This window comes from Cervus canadensis, chromosome 19 (genome assembly GCF_019320065.1).
Source record: "Cervus canadensis isolate Bull #8, Minnesota chromosome 19, ASM1932006v1, whole genome shotgun sequence".
Lineage (NCBI taxonomy): Eukaryota > Metazoa > Chordata > Mammalia > Artiodactyla > Cervidae > Cervus > Cervus canadensis.
This window is the reverse complement of record NC_057404.1, coordinates 41,548,361-41,568,237: the sequence shown is the minus strand read 5'-3', so window position 1 is coordinate 41,568,237 and position 19,877 is coordinate 41,548,361. Positions and strand designations below refer to the sequence as shown.

The 19,877-nt window shown below is 43.3% G+C and overlaps 1 protein-coding gene across 1 annotated transcript in view; it reads left to right on the top strand.

The window, feature by feature from the left end:
• MANBA (mannosidase beta) overlaps positions 1-9,323 on the top strand; it is a 124,188-nt gene extending 114,865 nt beyond the window's left edge. The window contains exons 15-17 of the mRNA XM_043438653.1: positions 2,898-3,040; positions 3,915-4,172; positions 8,003-9,323. Of these exons, the coding sequence (XP_043294588.1) occupies positions 2,898-3,040; positions 3,915-4,172; positions 8,003-8,227 (626 nt within the window). The 3' untranslated portion in view covers positions 8,228-9,323. The remainder of the gene's footprint in view (positions 1-2,897; positions 3,041-3,914; positions 4,173-8,002) is intronic.
• Positions 9,324-19,877: the final 10,554 nt, after the last annotated feature.

Here is a 19,877-nt window from a genome sequence, read left to right as displayed (position 1 = left end):
TAATCTTTTCTTTTTCACGTAGAGAAATCCCTTTATCATTCCTTATGAAGTTGATTTGCTGGTACTCAACTCCTTTTGGCTTTTGCTTCTCTGCAAACCTTAGGGCTTCTTTATCAAATCTGCGTGAAAGTCTTGTTGAGTAGAGTATTCTTGTTTGTAGGTTTTCCCCTTTCATCGCTTAAAATTTATTGTTCACTCCCATCTGGCCTGCAGAGCTGCTGGAAGTAGTTGATGGCCTCACTGGAGTTCCTTTGCATATAACTTGTTGCTTTTCCCTTGTGTTTAATATTCCTTCTTTAACTTTAATTTTTGCCATTTTATTTATAGTGTATCTTGGTGTGGACCTCTTTGGGTTGATCCTATTTATGTTCCAGGACCTAGATGTGTATATCTCTTCCCACGTTAAGGAGATTTTCAACTATTGGGTCTTCAAATATGTTCTCTGTCCCTTTCTCTCTTCTTCTGGGACCTTATAATGTGAATATCAGTGCCCTTGATGTTGTACCGAGATCTCTTAAACTCTATTTTCTTTTTACTCTTTTTTTCTCTGTTCAGCTTCAGTGATTTCCTCCACTCTGCCTTCCATCTCCCTGATCCATGCCTCTGTATCATTTAATCTGCTGTTGATTTCTTCTAGTGTATGTTTCATTTCAGTTGTATTTTTCATCTCTGCTTAGCTCTCCATATCTCCTAACTCCATGTTAAGCTTCTCACCGTGTTCATCCACTCTTCTCCCACGTTCTTTGATCATCTTTGTGATCCTTACCCGGAACTCCTTCTCAGGTAGTTTGCCTATCTGCGCTTCAGTTGGTTCTTCTTCTGGGGTTTTATCTCCTTCCTTTGTTTGAAACATGTTCCTCTGTCACCTCATTTTGCCTAACTGGCTCTTTTTATTTCTCTGCATCTGGACGGTTGGTTACATTTCCTGACCTTGGAGAGGGGGCCTTTTGTAGGAGATACACTGCGTGTCCCAGCAGCTCACTCCTCTCTGGTCATTAGTGCTATATGCTCTAGGGGTACCCCTGTGTGGGGTGCGTGGGTCCTTCTGTGTGGTGGACCAGCTACTGCCGTGGTCTGATAGACGTGGCTGGCCCTTGGCCCACTTGGTTGCCAGGCCGTGCCTTGTGTGGAGCCTGCTGGGTACTTGTTGGGGGGGCCAGGTCATGGGGCTGCTGGCTGCAGACCCTGGAGGACCCTGTCCTGCTGCTTGCTCACGAACGGTCAGAGTGGGTTCTTAGGTGAGTGATTACAGGGCTGGGGCTCATGGTTCTAGTCTTGGCCTCCTGGTAGCTGGAGCCGGTTCCTAATATGGCTGGCACAGGTTCTAGGGTATCCCAAATGGGCCAGCACCAGCTGACCCACCGGCTAACTGAGGGGGGCTGGACCCCAGGGCAGCTGGCTGAGGACTCTGAGGTTTCTCAGAGCTGGTTTTGGTCTGCTCTCGGGTGGGGCCGGGGTACTGGAGCTGGTGCCAATCTGCTGTGTTGGTTATGTCCTAACAAGGTAGGCTGCAGGGCTGCTGTGGTCCTGGGGCTGGTGTCTGCCCCTTGCTGGGTGAAGTTGGGACCAGTAGGTGAAGCCAAGGCCCAGAATATTTGAGGGCTGGTTCTGGCTGGCTTGTGGCTGGAACGTGGGTCTGCAGATTTCTGGCTGCATGTCCCTGGGGGTCTCGGGGCTAGTGCTTGTTCACTGTTGATAGCACTGGGGCCTGAGCCCTCTGGTGAACAGGACTGTGACCTTAGGAGCCTTGGGCTCAGAAGGTCTTAAGGCAGCCTGTCTGCTGTAGGGTGGCGCTGTGTCCTTATCCAGCCAGTTGCTTGGCCTGAGGTGTCCCAGCACTGCTGCAGACAGGTTGCACGAGTCTGGGTGGGGCTGGACCCTGGTGCTAATTCTCCTGAAGGATTCCAAAATGGCACCTGCCAGTGCCTTTGCCTCCTAGGTGAGCTCCAGTTGCTTCTTGCCTCTTAGGGAGACCCTCCAAGATCAGCACATGAGTCCGACCTGGCCTCTTTTCAAATGACTGCTTCTGCCCTGGGTCCCAGAGGGTGTGAAATTTTGTGTGTGCCCTTTAAGGGTGGTGTGTCTGTTTCCCCCAACCCTCTGTGACTCCTGAAATTAATCCCTGCAGACCTTCAAAGCCAAGCTTTCCAGGCACTTGTCTTCCCAGGGCAGGATCCATGGGCTGGGGAGCCCTCTGTGGGACTCAGACTCCTTGAGGAGCAATTGTAGTTATTCTTATATTTGTGGTTCACCCACCCCTGAGGTGTGGGTCATGACTATGTAACTTATGCCCCTCCTACCCATCTTATGGTTCCTTCTTTGTATCTTTAGCTGTTGATGATCTTTTCTGCTAGATTTTGTCTTTCTCGTAAAGAGTTGCTCTCTAAATAGCTCACGGGAAGAGGTAGCACAGGGTCTTCCTACTCCACCGTCTTGTCCAACCTCTGTAATAGTACTTCCTCTAAGTAATTCTTATAAATGAAGAGTTGTAACAGGTGTTCACTGCCAATGCTCCTGATTCCCTTTTTCACGTGTAAGTAGGAAGAAGGAACATTGGAGCAGTGAGCTCCTGGAAGCAGAACTGCAAATGAGAAAGTGCCAGCCAGGAATCACGTCTAGGCTCAAAATACTGCATGTAGCATGTTTGACGTAACTGCTTGAGCTTCCATTTCCTCATTTGAAGAGTGCGATGGTAATGGCTGCCTCCTCCAGATTTGAGGCTGACATGAGGTGATGTCCAAAATGCTCCTTGCGCTCCACAAAACGGGTTCTGTCCGCTGTCAGCCCTCTTCCCCGCTCAGTGCCCAGAATGTGACAGGTCATACCCCTGGGCCGTGTGGACAGTGACTCTCACTGCTTGACCCTGCCCATCTCCTAACCCACCTGATTATTTTTAGAGTATGGAGGAAAGTGGAAAATGCTTCACTACTTTGCTCGGCATTTCTTCGCCCCACTGTTACCGGTGGGATTTGAGGATAAAGATGTGCTTTTCATCTATGGTGTGTCAGACCTTCACTCAGACCATCAGACGATGCTCACTGTAAGTTGCTTGGACTTTTTTTCTTTCTGTGGTAGAGGGAGAATTTTAGGTTTCTTTCATGATTTGGTTCTGTTCTTTTTGGAAAAAAGAAAAGAGAAATTTGTATCAAAATGTTTCTAGCACCTGTAGCAGAAAATGAACTGTTCTTAAAAATCTGAAAATCTATATTCTGGACAAAATCCTGCTGTTTATTCTACGACCTTAATGTCTTGGTTCAGTTTTCTCATCTGTTAAATGACACCAAGATACCCTTTTAGAGGATTTCTGTGAATAGTGAATACAATAATTAGATGAGTGTGAATTGTAAACTGTAAAGTGATACTTAAATCAAAGATTATTTATAATCATGAGAAGCTGGAAAAAGCCTAAACTTTATAAAAAGAAATAATTTAAAACAGTATATTAAAGTGGAAATCAGTAAAATTATGCAAAATGTATATGTGGGAAAGTGAAGTTGTATTTAAAACAAAGTTAGGTAAAAAGAGAGGATAGAAACTTGAAGTCTTAGGTGGCTACCATTGGGAGGACATTGAGAATTGGTCAAGTTTTTGGAATAATTACAATGCCTGAGGTCCTGTGCCTTCCATAGATTATTTAATTCTCACAACCGCCTATGAAGTTACTTTTATTATTTGTTGTCACTATTATTATTTGTTGTTCTCACTTTATGTATAAAGAAATGGATACTTTGAGGAGTCGAATTCACATCTTAGTTACATAACTCGTACTTGGCGGAGCTGAGGTTAAACTCAGGTTTCACAGTCTCTTAATCAGTTCTGCTATTGTGACTTCCATCTATTGTTACTACTCTTATTCTCTAAAAAAAATTAGGAACTAAGAATGTTTGGTTTTCTTCTGTCTTGTTTCTCCCCAGGTGAGAGTCCACACTTGGAGTTCCCTGGAGCTCGTATGCTCTGAGTCGACTAAACCTTTCGTGATAAAAGCTGGGGAGTCTGTTCTCCTGTATATTAAGCCAGTGCCTGAGTTGTTAAAAGGATGTCCCAGATGTACACGACAAAGCTGTGTGGTTTCCTTTTACCTGTCAACTGACGGGGAACTCTTGAGCCCAATCAACTACCACTTCCTGTCCTCGCTGAAGAATGCCAAGGGGCTCCTCAAGGCAAATATCACTGTAAGCACCAGAGGTCTGGAGTTGCTGTGGCTTGAGGGCTGTCCTGCTGTTTTGCAAAATTTCCCCTTGGTACTGAGTTTATTTGGGACCTGGGGAAGATTGATTCCCCTTCCCACTGGAAGCAAAGAGCAAATAATTTTTATTTCTGATTCAGCATTTGTCAGAGTTTACGATGCCCGCCACGCCGGTGGTCCCATCACCTCTCCTTGTCAGGCTGGTGCAGCGGAGAGCGGGGCAGCAGGGTCCTCACCCTTGACTGCTCCTCAGCCAGGTTCTAGGCCCTGCACCAGCCCTGAAATAGTACCACCTGCATTTGTAAGTGAGAAAGCCTGTTTGGGGGCTCCTTAAGTGGCTCAGTGGTAAAGAATCTGCCTTCCGAGGCAGGAGGTACAAGAGACGTGGGTTTAATCCCTGAGTCAGGAAGATCCCCTGGAGAAGGAAATGGCAACCCCTCCAGCGTTCTTGCCTGAAGAATCCCATGAACAGAGGAGCCTGGTGGGCTACACTCCATGGGGTCACAAAGCGTTGAACATGACTGGGCGCACACACACTAACCTGTTTGGTGGGGCCGAGTAGCTATTCAGTCTGTAGCCAGGAAGTGTCAGAGTCCAGTAAAAGCACTCTTTTTTTTTTTTAATCTAACAAACGATTTCTTCTCTCTTTTTTTTAACTTTGTATTTTATATTGGAATATAGTTGATTAACAATGTTGTGATAGCTTTGACACGTTCATTTAATAATTTTTTAATTTCAGCTGTTTGTTTATTGATTGATTGGCTCTGCTGGGTCTCTGTACCTGCATGGGCTTTTCTGTAGCTGTAGCAAGTGGGGTCTGGTCCCTGCAGTGAGACGCTCTCGCATCGCAACTAGGAAGTAGCCGCAGCTCATAATTTACATCAGGATGCACTCGTTCTGTTGTGTGTTCTATGGGTTTTACAAATGTCCAGTGATATGTGGGCTTCCCTGGTGCCTCAGTGGTAAGGAATCCATCTGCCAAGCCGGAGACATGGGTTTGATCCCTGGGTCAGGAAGATTGCCTGGAGAGGGAAATGGCAACCCACTCTTCCTCACAACTGAGTGGCTAAATGGCAGTGGCATGTGACAACTATCACAGTGTCTTACAGAGTACTCCCACCGCTCTGCAGTCCATTGCTCTCTGCCTCCTTTATCTTTGCTTGTGCCCAATCACTTCAGTCCTGTCTGACTCTGCAACCCTGCCCGGCTCCTCTGTCCATGGGATTCTCCAGGCAAGAATACTGGAGTGGGTTGCCATTCCCTTCTCCAGGGGGTCTTCCCGCCCCAGGGATCCAACCCATGTCTCCTGCATCGGTAGGGAGGTTCTCTACTGCCGAGCCACCTGGAAAGCCCTGCTTTATCTTTCCCTCCCCTCAGTCCCTAGGAAACGCTGATCTTTTGGCAATTTACATATTTTTATTTTTTCCAGAATGTCATATCATGGGAACCATACAGTATGTAGTTCTTTCAGATTGGCTGTTTTTTACTTAACAATGTGCATTTAAATCTTCTCCATTTCTTTTTTTTAACTTTTAACTTTTATATTGGAGTATACCCGATTAACAATGTTGTGATGGTTTCAGGTGGACAGCAGGGACTCAGCTGTACTAAAAGCACCCTTAATTTTGCATTTTTAAGGAGAGTCTATTAATGTAAAAAATTTTCACTCTCCACTCTGATTTATTACGTTCAAGTTGCTTAATCACCAGATCTCTTTATCATTGTCAAGAAAAATAATGGGATGATCAGGATAGGCTGTGCTGTAAAAATTGTGTAGCTGGAAAATATGGAATCTATCTAGTTGATTGAAAACCTTTCCTTCCTTCCCCCACCTCCACGTGGTGATTGAAAATATATTTCTAGAAAGTTTCATTCTCTATTTTTAACCAACTATATGTTTATTTTAGACTTCGTTGAAAAGACTTAAGTGAGATGATTTTTTTATATTTGGTTTCGAAATATCAAAACTCAGTCCTTGAAATGAAAACACAACTTCCTTCCTAGTTAATAGTAAACTGTTCCTTTAATGAAATCTAACTTATTTGTAACATCCGATGTAGAGCAGAGATGAAGGAAATGACATGTGTTTACATGGCTTCTTTCCAGAAAAAAAGCACAAAACTATTAGTGGACAAATTTGTGGTCTTTAGACAGGATTTTGAAATCTTTCATCTTTTCTCATCTAGGTCTCTATTACCTTGAGACAGCTGGGAGTGGGAAAGGAGCAGGCCTTCTTTCTCTGTCCTATCTCAGTTGTATTTCAGTGATATGTTGCATCCTAAAGGGATCCTTTATTACATCCTAAAGAGATGTAATAGTAGCAACAATAATAGTAATGATAGTAAACATGTCCCGGGCTTAACATAGTCAGGCATTAATTCCATCCCCTGGGGCATCCCCAGGGGCCTTGAGTCAGAGTACAAGCTTGAGCTCCCTGCTCGGCTGTCAGATAATGCAGAAGTGAGATTGCCAATTAGAAGAAGGCACCTACAGGAGTGAGCGCGCGCCAGTGTCCCTTCTGGCCTTGGCCTTGGGACAGACTAGCTGAGGCCTTCCTGCAGCCTTGGTAGCGGCCAGGGCCCTGCCATGTGAATTGTGTGCCTGAGACTGCTTTAGGGTCTTCATTGGAACGAGTGGGCAGCATGATTTGGGAATTTGACACCATCACTACTTTGGTAGAAGCAAGAAATTTAAAGTATATTAGGTAGCTCTCTTTAAATTTCTTTTCTTGCTTCTACCAAAGTAGTGATGGTGGTGGTGGTAGAGTCGTTAAGTCACATCTGACTCTTTGCCACCTCATGGACTGTAGCCCTCCAGGCTCCTCTGTCCATGGGAGTTCTCCAGGCAAGAATACTGGAGTTGGTTGCCATTTTCTTCTCCAGGGGATCTTCCTGACCCAGGGATGGAACCCAGATCTCCTGCATTGCAGACAGATTCTTTACCAACTAAGCCACTAGGGAAGCCATACCAATGTGGGATTTCTTGTTGATACTGCAGAACCCTGCATGATGTAGCAGGCTAAGTTATATATAGTAAAATTTGCCCTTGGGTATTCTTTATGTCACACATAGCCTGTAATGTCAAACCTGTGGCATGGCATGTATGCATGTTGAAGAGTTCTGTGTCGTGACAAATGCATGGCTTGACTACCAGGTCCCACCCAGCTGTGTCCTCACGGTGAGAGAGGATCACCAACCCCACCTTCCAGGGAGCAGCTGTCCTCACTGTCAGCCTGTGCCAAGAGGCTGAGGGTGACAAGACTTAAGCCACACCCTCTTTTGCTATATTGTGTGGGATTCACACGTGTTTGAGGTGCTAATAAAGTGACTTTATCAACGATGCATTAAGAGCACCAGCTCTAGTGGGATAGCTTCTGGAGATGCCTGGCTGGCTGCTCTCTGGACCGCAGGGTCTTCTCATAGGACCAAAAGGTGGGTGCCATGGCTGGCTCCACAGTCAGCTCCGGACAGATCCTGAGCAAGTCATTAAAATCACTAGTCCTGCTGCAGAAGTGTGCTTCTTTTGATGAGACCCTGAGGAGAAGATACACAGCTACAAAGCTCTGAGCTTCCTGTGAAATGTTCTCCTGAATCTTTGGAGACCACATATTTCTACCCCTGATTTGAGATTACAATTTGGTGATTTTCCACAGCCTTCAGTAAATTTCCATGTATTTTTTTTCAGCATCTGACACAGTGCATGGAATCTATGACTTCAGCAGTAATAGAACCAAAGTTGTAGGCAGTGCACTCCATGTTAGCCATGTAGAACAGAGAGCTGCTCTCCACCTTCACTTCATTTATCTTTTTCTTTCAGGCCACCATCTCGCAGCAAGGGGACACATTTGTTTTTGATCTGAAAACCTCAGCTGTCGCTCCCTTTGTTTGGTTGGATGTAGGAAGCATCCCAGGGAGATTCAGTGACAATGGTTTCCTCATGACTGAGAAGACACGGACTGTATTCTTTTACCCTTGGAAACCCACCAGCCAGAGTGAATTGGAGCAATCTTTTCATGTGACTTCACTGGCTGATACTTACTGAGGGAATCCAGGTTGTATTTTCGAGAGCTGAAGGCAACTTAAGAAACAAGTTGAAGAAGCCAGGAACTGCATCTGCTTGCTGTCGGATGTCTGATTAGCCTCTTGGTTCTCCCAGGGAAGGCTGTGTATATTCAGGGGATGTCCTCAGCAAAGCTGTGCCTGGGTGCTGTTCAGTCTGCACCAGGGCTGTGTCTTCAGCTCTTCCTTTCGCACCTTTTGCACCACATGAATCAGCTCTAACCCAACTGTCTCTCCTAACCCCATAGGGAGGTCCTGTCCGCATGCAGTCCTTTAAGAGAATCAGAGGTACACTCCCAGGTAGCCCATTAAGGGAGTCATGGTGATAACCATTGTGGTATCTGTGGAATCAAATGTGGAAGGTTGTGAGGGCATGTAGGCCCCTCTGGTTAGCTTTGAGAAATACCAAACGATTGAAATGAAACTGCTTTGTCATTATTTCCAGAGGAAATGGAGATTCAGGTGTTGCAACAGAAAGAGATGTCTGGGTGGTAGCCATATTGGTTGTTGATGCTGGAAAGTTTGGTGGGATGGATTGTTGCCATTGGATTACTTTTTGAGTAGGGGTCTTTTTTCATTTGTGAGGTGTTTCTTTTTTTAATATTTGTTTTAACAGTAATAATTTATTTTTTCAAAGGCAATTAGTGATTCATCTTTGGGGAAAAAAACTCACATTGAAATGGACAGCACCTTCATCACGTTGGAAACTTTTGGGTGTCCCAACATAAGTGGTCACCTGTATTATGTATGGGCTTCAGATTTGGTTAAGTCCAGTGAACTTTCCAATTCAAGGCTATGGTTTGATTCGCATGTGATGAGCCTGGCAGCAAAGTGGTATTGCCTTTAACTTGAGATTGAGCCATTTTAAAAAACACTGATTAAGTATAATTGCTATGAAGTCATTGTGTTCTGCATCATCCTGTTTATAAAATTACATTGATACTGAAGCAAGGGGCAAAATGTTAATAAGTAGTCAATTTGAGTAAAGGTGTATAGGAATTTTTCTGTTCTGCTTTTGCAACTTTTCTGTAAGTTTGAAATATATAAAAAATTTAAGGTTATATAAATTGCATTGACAATTTGGTGTTCCGTCTGTGACTTATTTCCTCATTCCATGAACTCGGTTGTGCCCAGCATCATGCAAGGCATTAATTTCCATTTAGCTCTGGTCAGGTTTTTAATCCACTTGATAAACTGGGAGAGTTTGAGGAATCTAGACCAGGATATTTGAAGGGTCTTCTAGAAGAAGAATCAAGTAATTGGTTACGGAATTTACTGGCAATGAGAGTTTGGCTTTACAATCAAGACTAAATAGGTAATATTTTGGTTTTAAAGCTAAGAAACTTTTGGCTATTGTTCAGAGACTAAAAAGAAAATAAATGCAGACAACCCACTCCTCTCCTTCAATATCTAAGAGTTTCCTCATTTTATGTGTCATTTCAAAATATATATTTATATACAGCTTTTCATATATATATGTGAAATATATATTGCATACAGCTTTTAAACTGTATGAAAGACTGGGACTTAGGGCTGTAACCCAGAAGATTCTTACTTGATAAATATTATATCACGTTCTTGTCACTGTTGCTGGGTGGGCGGGGGGCACCCTCCTCTCCATTAACTAGAGCATTTTTCTATTCCAGGTGCCCTGTGAGTTGGGCTTTGAAGTTGATGGGCAGAATTTACATTGCAATTCTGCCCTTTCTAGCTCTGTAGCCTTAACCGAGTAATTTAACCTCTGTGTTCAGTCCTCTTGTGGTGAAATGGGAATAATGACCCTCACCTTGTAAGTGTGTTTTGAAGAATAAATTAAAAACGTGGCTCAAGGGCTTGGCCCAGTAATGACACTTAGTGAAGGCTCTGTGAGTGGAGGCACCGTCTTGGGTGCGACCCTGTTGTCTAGAGAGGCCAGGGCTTCCAGCCACACGGACCTGAGTTGGAATCCAGGTTCTGAGGCTTATTGGCTCTGTGACCTTGGGCAGCCACTTGGCCTTCTAGATTGCAGTTTTCTCATCTGTTAAGTGGAGATGATTATCTCTGACCCTCAAAGGTAGTTGTAAAGATTAAATAGATAGGGTCTGGAACAAAATAAATACTAAGTGGTGGTTATACTTTTAGAACATCATTGTCACCCAGTTAGTACATGAAGCAAGGGTAAAAATGAAGCAAATAAACGCAGATTCTTTTTTTCTTTTTTTACTTTGATGTATAGTTAATACAATATTGCATTAGTTTCAAGTGTACTGCAAAGTGATTCACACACACATATATACTCAATTATTTTCTGCTATATATTATTATAAGATATTGAATATAACTCCTTGTGCTACACAGTAAATCCTATTGCTTATCTCTTTTATATATAACAGTGTGTATCTGTTAATCCCACATCCTGCTTTGTCCTTCCCTCTCCTTCTACCCATAAGTTTGTTTTCTATGTCTGTGAGTCTGTTCCTGTTTGTACGTAAATTCAATTGCATTATTTTTTTTAAGATGCCAGAAGAAGTAATAAGATATAATATTTGTCTTTCTCTGGCTTGCTTCACTAAGTGTGATAATCTCTGGGCCCATCCATGTTGCTTCAAATGGCATTATTTCATTCTTTTTTAAAGATCAAGTAATTTTTAATTGTATCTGATTAGCCAAGAAGTTCATTCGGGTTTTTCTGTAAGATGTTGTAGGAAAACCTGAATGAACATTTGGCCAACCCAGTATAAACATACCACATCTTTATCTGTGCATCTGTCAATAGACATTTAGGTTGCTTCCATGCCTTAGCTATTGTAAATAGTGCTGCTATGAACACCAGGGTGAGTGCATCTTTTCAATTAAGAGTTTTTGCCAGATATATGCCCAGAAGTAGAATTTGTTGGATTGTATGGCAGCAATTAAAAAAAATTTATTTTTTAAATAAATCTCCATATTGTTTTTCATAGTGGCTGCACCAATTTACATTTCCACCAAAAATGTAGCAGGGTTCCCTCTTCTCCACATCCTCTCCAGCATTTGTTATTTGTAGACTTTTTAATGATGGCCATTCTGACATGTGTGAAGTGATACCCTCATTGTAGTTTTGATTTGCCTTTCTCTAAAATTAGAGATAACAAGGGAACATTTCATGCAAAGATGGGTTTGATAAAGGACAGAAATGGTATGGACCTAACAGAAGGAGCAGATATTAAGAAGAGGTGTCAAGAATACACAGAAGAACTGTACAAAGAAGATCTTCACAACCCAGATAATCACAATGGTGCGATTGCTCACCTACAGCCAGACATCCTGGAATGTGAAGTCAAGTGGGCCTTAGAAAGCATCACTACAAACAAAGCTAGTGGAGGTGATAAAATTCCACTTGAGCTATTTCAAATCCTAAAAGATGATGCTGTGAAAGTGCTGCACTCAATATGCCAGCAAATATGGAAAACTCAGCAGTGGCCACAGGACTGGAAAAGGTCAGTTTTCATTCCAATCCCAAAGAAAGGCAATGCCGAAGAATGCTCAGACTACCGCACAATTGCACTCATCTCACATGCTAGTAAAGTAATGCTCAAAATTCTCCAAGCCAGGCTTCAGCAATATGTGAACCATGAACTTCGAGATGTTCAAGCTGGTTTTAGAAAAGGTAGAGGAACCAGAGATCCAATTGCCAACATCTGCTGGATCATTGAAAAAGCAAGAGAGTTCCAGAAAAACATCTATTTCTGCTTTATTGACTATGCCAGAGCCTTTGATTGTGTGGATCACAGTAAACTGTGGAAAATTCTGAAAGAGATGGGAATACCAGAGCACCTGACCTGCCTCTTGAGAAACCTGTATGCAGCTCAGGAAGCAACAGTTAGAACTGGACATGGAACAACAGACTGATTCCAAATAGAAAAAGGAGTACATCAAGGCTGTATATTGTCATCCTGCTTATTTAACTTATATGCAGAGTACATCATGAGAAACGCTGGTCTGGAAGAAGCACAAGCTGGAATCAAGATTGCAACAAGAAGTATCAATAACCTCAGATATGCAGATGACACCACCCTTATGGCAGAAAGTGAAGAGGAACTAAAAAGCCTCTTGATGAAAGTGAAAGAGTAAAAAAGTTGGCTTAAAGCTCAACATTCAGAAAACTAAGATCATGGCAGCTGGTCCCATCACTTCATGGGAAATAGATGGGGAGACAGTGAAACCAGGGTCAGACTTTTATTTTGGGGGGCTCCAAAATCACTGCAGATGATGATTGCAGCCATGAAATTAAAAGACGCTTACTCCTGGGAAGGAAAGTTATGACCAACCTAGATAACATATTAAAAAGCAGAGACATTACTTTGCCGACAAAGGTCCGTCTAGTCAAGGCTATGGTATTTCCAGTGGTCATGTATGGATGTGAGAGTTGGACTGTGAAGAAAGCTGAGCGCCTAAAAAATGGATGCTCTTGAACTGTGGTGTTGTAGAAGACTCTTAAGAGTCCCTTGGACTGCAAGGAGATCCAACCAGTGCATCCTGAAGGAGATCAGTCCTGGGTGTTCATTGGAAGGACTGATGCTGAAGCTGAAACTCCAATACTTTGGCCACCTTATGCGAAGAGCTGACTCTTTGGAAAAGACCCTGATGCTGGGAGGGATTGGGGGCAGGAGGAGAAGGGGATGACAGAGGATGAGATGGCTGGATGGCATCACCGACTCAATGGTTATGTGTTTGAGTAAACTCCGGGAGTTGGTGATGGACAGGGAGGCCTGGCGTGCTGCGATTCACAGAGTCACAAAGAGTTGGACACGACTGAGTGACTGAACTGGACTGATTCTAGTTCTGTGAAAAATATCATGGGTATTTTGATAGGGATTGCACTAAATTTGTAGATTGCTTTGGGTACTATGGCCATTTTAACAGTATTAATTCATCAATCCAAGATCATGGATTATCATACATTTATTTGAATCACCATTGGTTTTCATTATCAATATTTTAGTTTTCAGTGTATAGGTTTTTTACATCCTTGATTAAGTTTATTCCTAGGTATTTTGTTTTTTGATATTTTTGATATTATGACATGATATTAAATGGTATTTTTTTAACTTTCTAATATTTTGTTATTAGTGTGAAGAAATGCAACAGATTTCTGTATGTTAATTTTGTATCCTGCTACCTTGCTGAATTCATTTAATAGTCTTTGTGAGAAGAATTTAGGGTTCTCTACATAGAGTATGGCGTCACTGACTCAATGGACATGAGTTTGAGCATGCTCTGGGAGATGGTGAAGGATGGGGAAGCCTGGCATTCTGCTGTCCACAGGGTCACAGGGAGTTGGACATGACTGAGCAATTGAACAATATAGAGTGTTATGTGATCTACAAATAGTGACAATTTTACCTCTTCCCTTCCAATTTTGATGCCTTTTTTTCCCCTTGTCTGATTGCTGTAGCTAGGACTTATAATACTTTGTAAATAGTAGTGGTGAGAGTGGGCATCCCTGTCCTGTCCCTGAACTTAGTGGGAAGCCTCTCAGGTTTTCACCGTTAAATGTTATGTTGGCTCTGGGATTGTTGTAAATGGCTTTTATGATGTTGAAATTGCTCCCCTCCTACTTTGGTGAAAGTTTTTTTTTTATCAGGGATGGATGTTGAATTTTGTCAAATGCTTTTTCTGTGTCTTTTGAGATGATGGTATGATTTCTGTCTTTTCTTTTGTTAATGTGATATGTCACATTGGTTTGCATATGTTGAGCCATCCTTGAGACCCTGGAATGAATCTAACTTGATCGTGGGTTATGATCCTTCGTATGTATTGTTGGATTTGGTTTGCTAATATTTTGTGGAGGATATTTGTGTCTATATTCCTCAAAGATATTGGCTGTAGTTTTCTTTTTTGTAATGTCTTTGGTTTTGGTGTCATGGTGATGGTAGCTTCATAGAATGAATTTGGGAGTGTTCTAAACAGTGACACTTTATTTTCTTGGGTTCCAAAATCACTGTGGATGGTGACTGCAGCCATGAAATTAAAAGACACTTGCTCCTTGGAAGAAAAGCTATGACAAACCTAGACAGCGTTTTATTTTATTCATTTATTTTTATTTTTATTAGTTGGAGGCTAATTACTTTACAGTATTGTAGTGGTTTTTGCCATACATTGACATGAATCAGCCATGGATTTACACGTATTCCCCATCCTGATCCCCCCTCCCACTTCCCTCCCCATCCGATCCCTCTGGGTCTTCCCAGTGCACCAGGCCTGAACACTTGTCTCATGCATCCAACCTGGGCTGGTGATCTGTTTCACCCTTGATAGTATACTTGTTTCAATGCTGTTCTCTCGAAACATCCCACCCTCACCTTCTCCCACAGATTCCAAAAGTCTGTTCTGTACATCTGTGTCTCTTTTTCTGTTTTGCATATAGGGTTATCGTTACCATCTTTCTAAATTTCATATATATGCGTTAGTATGCTGTATCGGTCTTTATCTTTCTGGCTTACTTCACTCTGTATAATGGGCTCCAGTTTCATCCATCTCATTAGAACTGATTCAAATGAATTCTTTTTAATGGCTGAGTAATATTCCATGGTGTATATGTACCACAGCTTCCTTATCCATTCGTCTGCTGATGGGCATCTAGGTTGTTTCCATGTCCTGGCTATTAAACAGTGCTGCGATGAACATTGGGGTGCACGTGTCTCTTTCAGGTCTGGTTTCCTCGGTATGTATGCCCAAAAGTGGGATTGCTGGGTCATATGGCAGTTCTATTTCCAGTTTTTTAAGGAATCTCCACACTGTTTTCCATAGCGGCTGTACTAGCTTGCATTCCCACCAACAGTGTAAGAGGGTTCCCTTTTCTCCACACCCTCTCCAGCATTTATTGCTTGTAGACTTTTGGATAGCAGCCATCCTGACTGGCGTGTAATGGTACCTCATTGTGGTTTTGACTTGCATTTCTCTGATAATCAGTGATGAGTTTTCATGTGTTTGTTAGCTATCTGTATGTCTTCTTTGGAGAAATGTCTGTTTAGATCTTTGGCCCATTTTTTGATTGGGTCATTTATTTTTCTGGAATTGAGCTGCAGGAGTTGCTTGTATATTTTAAAGGTTAATCCTTTGTCTGTTGCTTCATTTGCTATTATTTTCTCCCATTCTGAGGGCCTAGACAGCGTTTTAAAAAGCAGATACATCACTTTGCCGACAAGAGTCCATATAGTCAAAGCTGTGGTTTTTCCAGTTGTCATGTATGGATGTGAGAGGTGGACCATAAAGAAGGCTGAGCACTGAAGAACTGATGTTTTTGAACTGTGGTGTTAGAGAAGACTCTTGAGAGTCCCTTGGACTGCAAGGAGATCAAACCAGTCAATCCTAAAGCAAATCAGTCCTGAATATTCTTTGGAAGGACTGATGCTGAAGCTGAAGCTCTAATACTTTGGCCACCTGATGCAAAGAACTGACTCATTTGAAAAGACCCTGATGCTGGGAAAGATAGAAGGCAGGAGGAGAAGGGGATGAGATGATGAGACGGTTGGATGCCATCAGTGATTCAATGGACATGAGTTTGAGCAACCTCTGGGAAATAGTAAAGGACAGGGAAGCCTGGCATAGTGGAGTCCATGGGGTCACAAAGGATTGGACACGGCTGAGCAACTGAACAACAAGAGCACTCCTCTTCAGGTTTTTGGAACAATTTGAGTAGGATAGGTATAAGTTTTTCTTTGTTTATTTGGTAGAATATCGCAGTAAAGCTGTCTGGCGCTGGACTTTTGTTTGGAGGGATGGTTTTTTGGTTTTGTTTTCTTTTTTAAATGACAGATTGTTTCACTTCTAGTTATCAGTGTGTTCAGATTATTTGTTTCTTCTTGACTCGGTTTTGGCAGGCTGTAAGTTTCTAGAAACTTGTCCATTTCTTCTAGGTTGTTCAATTTATTGGCATATAATGATTGTTGGAGTCAAAGCCCTGAGGGTTGGTTCCCTCAGGTTCCCCTGGCCTTGCGTGTGTGACCTGCCCTAAAGATGGCTGCTGAAGCGAGGCCTGTGTGGTCACAGGGCACCCATGTGCCAGTTGTGTCGGCATCCATGGTCCTGCTTAAAGTCAACCCCAGGTCACATCTCCTCCTCTGTTGATCGTCCCAGGTCTAGCGCTAGGCTGTGGTGAGGGGTTGTTCCATCTACAGGAATGGGATTGAGGTGACTGCTGCTACCTGAGGCCTGCCCCTGTGGCAGACTTCTCCCCGGGCCTGTCTGCCCCGGGCCTAGTGCTAAGCCACGGTGTGAAGGGGGTGGAGCCGGGATGCTCTCTCTGGGAAACCACTCCTGCCTGCGCCTCCGGTCTGTCTGCCCACGATTCAGAGCTTAGCTGCTGCGTGTGCTTGTGGTGCTGCCCGGCGCCCTTGCTGATAACGTCTCTCGTGGCTGGACCCGTCACCCCGGGGTGCAGGCTGCCTCGGCGGTTCTACCTGGCTCACACTGCAGGCTCCCTAGCCTGTCTCTCTGTATCTAGACGCAATCTTTGCCCAGATCGCACGCCAGGCTGTGGTATGGAGTGGGCAGGTCGTCTGACCCTTCACACTGGGACGTGTGGTGAGGTGGCAGCCTCCAGGCCAAGGCTGTCTCTGCCCTGGTCGTAAGCAGGTCTGCACGTGTATACATTCCTCACGAGTCAAGTCTAGGCTCCTCCAGCCCTTCTGTCTGTCTCAGCACATTTCCCGATGGGTGAGAGAGCTTATCTCCTCCGTGTAGGAACCTAGGACTGGGGTGCCCAGGTAGCGAGCCAACCCGCTCACTCCTCAGCGCAGTGGTCCACTCGTGTGCACCTTCTCCTTACAGATCTCTCCCAGGAGCACACGTCGTGGCCTGATGCTCTTTTCTGCCCTACCCAGTTACATGGAGATTTTTCTAGCAGCTTTGGTTGTAAAGGATTTCTTCGGCCAGTTCCCAGTTTTCTGTGAGTTCCACGTGTAGATGTATTTTTGATGTGTTTGTTGGGGGAGGTAAGCTCCAGGTCCCCCCGCTTCACCATCTTAATCCCCCTCCTCAAGGCAAATGTCTTTAAAAAAAATTTTTTTTTTAAAAGATAAGGGGAAGATATCAGAAATGAATGAATTATAAAGGAAGAGTAAATGAATGAATAGACATAAATATTTGCTGACAGTGGTTTATAAGAGGAGAGAAATGTGCTGGAATGTGTATACATACTGTTTCTCTAAGAGAATAGCTACATCCAAAATGTTCTTCCACAGTTCATGTGCAGCACTGAGGTTAGTCATTTCTACCATTTTAGTAGATTTATTTTGCCACACTTGCTGAAATAGAATTGCATGTACTTACTCTGGGCTTTGGATGTCTGAGAAGGCTCTTCTGTTAGTGGTTTTGCAAGTGTTAATGGAATGGGAAGACCAGGCTCAGGTCCTTCTGCTGTGTGGTTGCAGAGCACATTCCAGGGAGCAAGGTGGAGAGCGGTCAGCTCGTGGGATTCCATCTTCCCATTTTAGAGTGAAGAAAACAATAAAAATGGTAATTTTCTCAATCACACTCACTGTAACTCTTCTCGTTTTTTTTCTCTTACTTGACTTTGGAAAATGGGAAGATTTTGTTCTCTATTGGAATGAGAGTGTACTGGCCTTCAGGAGAAATAGATATATTTCCCAAGCATTCCTAAAGTGTGACACAGACTTGAGACAGAAGAATATTCTCTGAGACTATCTCTGGCTCTCAGATTTGAAACTTATCCTCCAACTTGGTAAGATTTAGGGAGAGAAACAAGTCAGCATTGTTTGTGTGGAAAATTCAATGCATTTCAAAATATTCCCGAGTCTCCCTTGACTGTGCACACAGTCTTATCATTTCAGTAAGAGCATAAATTTAAATGTGTTAGGCAGAAATGGCATTTTGTAACATTTTCAAGTGAAGAAAAGATAGCCTGTTTTCTAATTGACTTATTGGAAGGTACAAGAGTGATGTGGTACAAAACTATTAAAGTCACAGACCAAACCACTGTTAAGACACATTTATATTCTGACTGTAAAGACTGTTTAACTTAAGAATGTATCCACCCACCAGGCTCCTCTGTCCTTGGGGATTCTCCAGGCAAGAATACTGGAGTGGGTTGCCGTGCCCTCCACCAGTTCATTCATTTACCAAGACCTTATTAAGAAACACTGAGCAGGCATTGACCTCGTCCTCAGGGATACTGCAATGAAAAAAGCTGGAAAGTCTGTGCTGTCATGGACTGGCCTTGGAGGGGGAGACAGACGAGAAGCAAGTAAATAGATAAGGTCATTTCAGCTGGTGACAATTCCATTAAGGTTAACATGACTCTGATGAGGGAGCATGTTGGATAAGGCCATCTTGTTCAACACTTAAGGAAAGTTTTTTGAAAGTTTGTGATAATAGCATTGAAACTTATATATTACCATATGAAAAACAGAAAGCCTGTGAGATTTTGATGTATGACGCAGGGCACCCAAAGCTAGTGCTTTGCGACAACTTGAAGGGATGGGGTGGGGAGGGAGGGAGGGGGGGTTCCGGAGGGAGGGGGCATGTCTGCTTATGGCCGATTCGTATTGGCATGTGGCACAAACCATCAGAATATTGTAAAGTAATTATCCTCCAATTAAATAAAATTTTTTGAAAAAGGAAATTTAAGAAAAATGAAAAAATGTCAGTTGAGAAAGGAGTCTTACAAGATTGTCACTGTAATTAATGCACAAGGAGGAAAAAAACCACAGGACTAGGTGGTCCATTAGGCTGGTCTCTTAAGTTTGTGATCAATAAGCCGAAGGGAGCTTGCCTGTCATGACATCTCTGAGCCCTTGAATAGGGGCCAAACAGGGAACAGGCTTTGCAGAAATAAGGGCATCACCTCACTGTATCGTGTTTTATAACTGTCTCTCCTCTTTTTCTTTAGACCTGGGTTACTGAATCCTGCCATGGGGAAAAAAAAGTTTGCAACAGTGATGCAGCTGAATTCCTTAGGTCGGGTTTTGGTATTTGCAGAGGATTATTGAGCCCTAGCTTGTGCCGTGTTGTGCTGTGTATGCAGTGTATGCAGTACAAAGGATGACAACACCACCGAAGTGGCCTGGAGATCTGGGGAAATGGGATGTCGGGATCCTGGAAATGTCTGGTTGAAAGCTGCTACTCATTCCTGTCTCGCAATGTATGTGGGAACAACCCTCTTGTTCTTATTCTGTTATGGTTACTTGTTAGGGCTTTTGTAAAATTTACTGGATCCTTGGGAGACAGTTCACATGTTCCCTGTAGTTGGAGCAGACATTATTGGCGGGGCATTCTACAGCTACGTCCTCTTCCCTACTAATAGAGGTGGCTACATGTCCAGCCCCAGGGACTGAATCATAATTGGTTATACTAATCCTATTCTCCTTTGCCAGTGATTCACCTAGGGTTAGGCACGTGACTTAATTCTGGCAAATGAAGCATAAAGTGATACTTAGTGTGGGGCTTGGTGGGGGTTGGGGCGGGCAAGGTTTCCTGGCTGATAAGAAAGAGATCTGTGCAGGAGGAACCCTCTGCTGTTGCTGAGACTGAGACGCTGCTGGGTGAGGACCTGATACTTGGAGCTTCTGCAACCTTTTTGTGTCCTTGAGGAAATAATATTTTTAAAATTTTTATTTATTTATTGCTGGCTGCACTGGGTGTTTGTTGCTGTG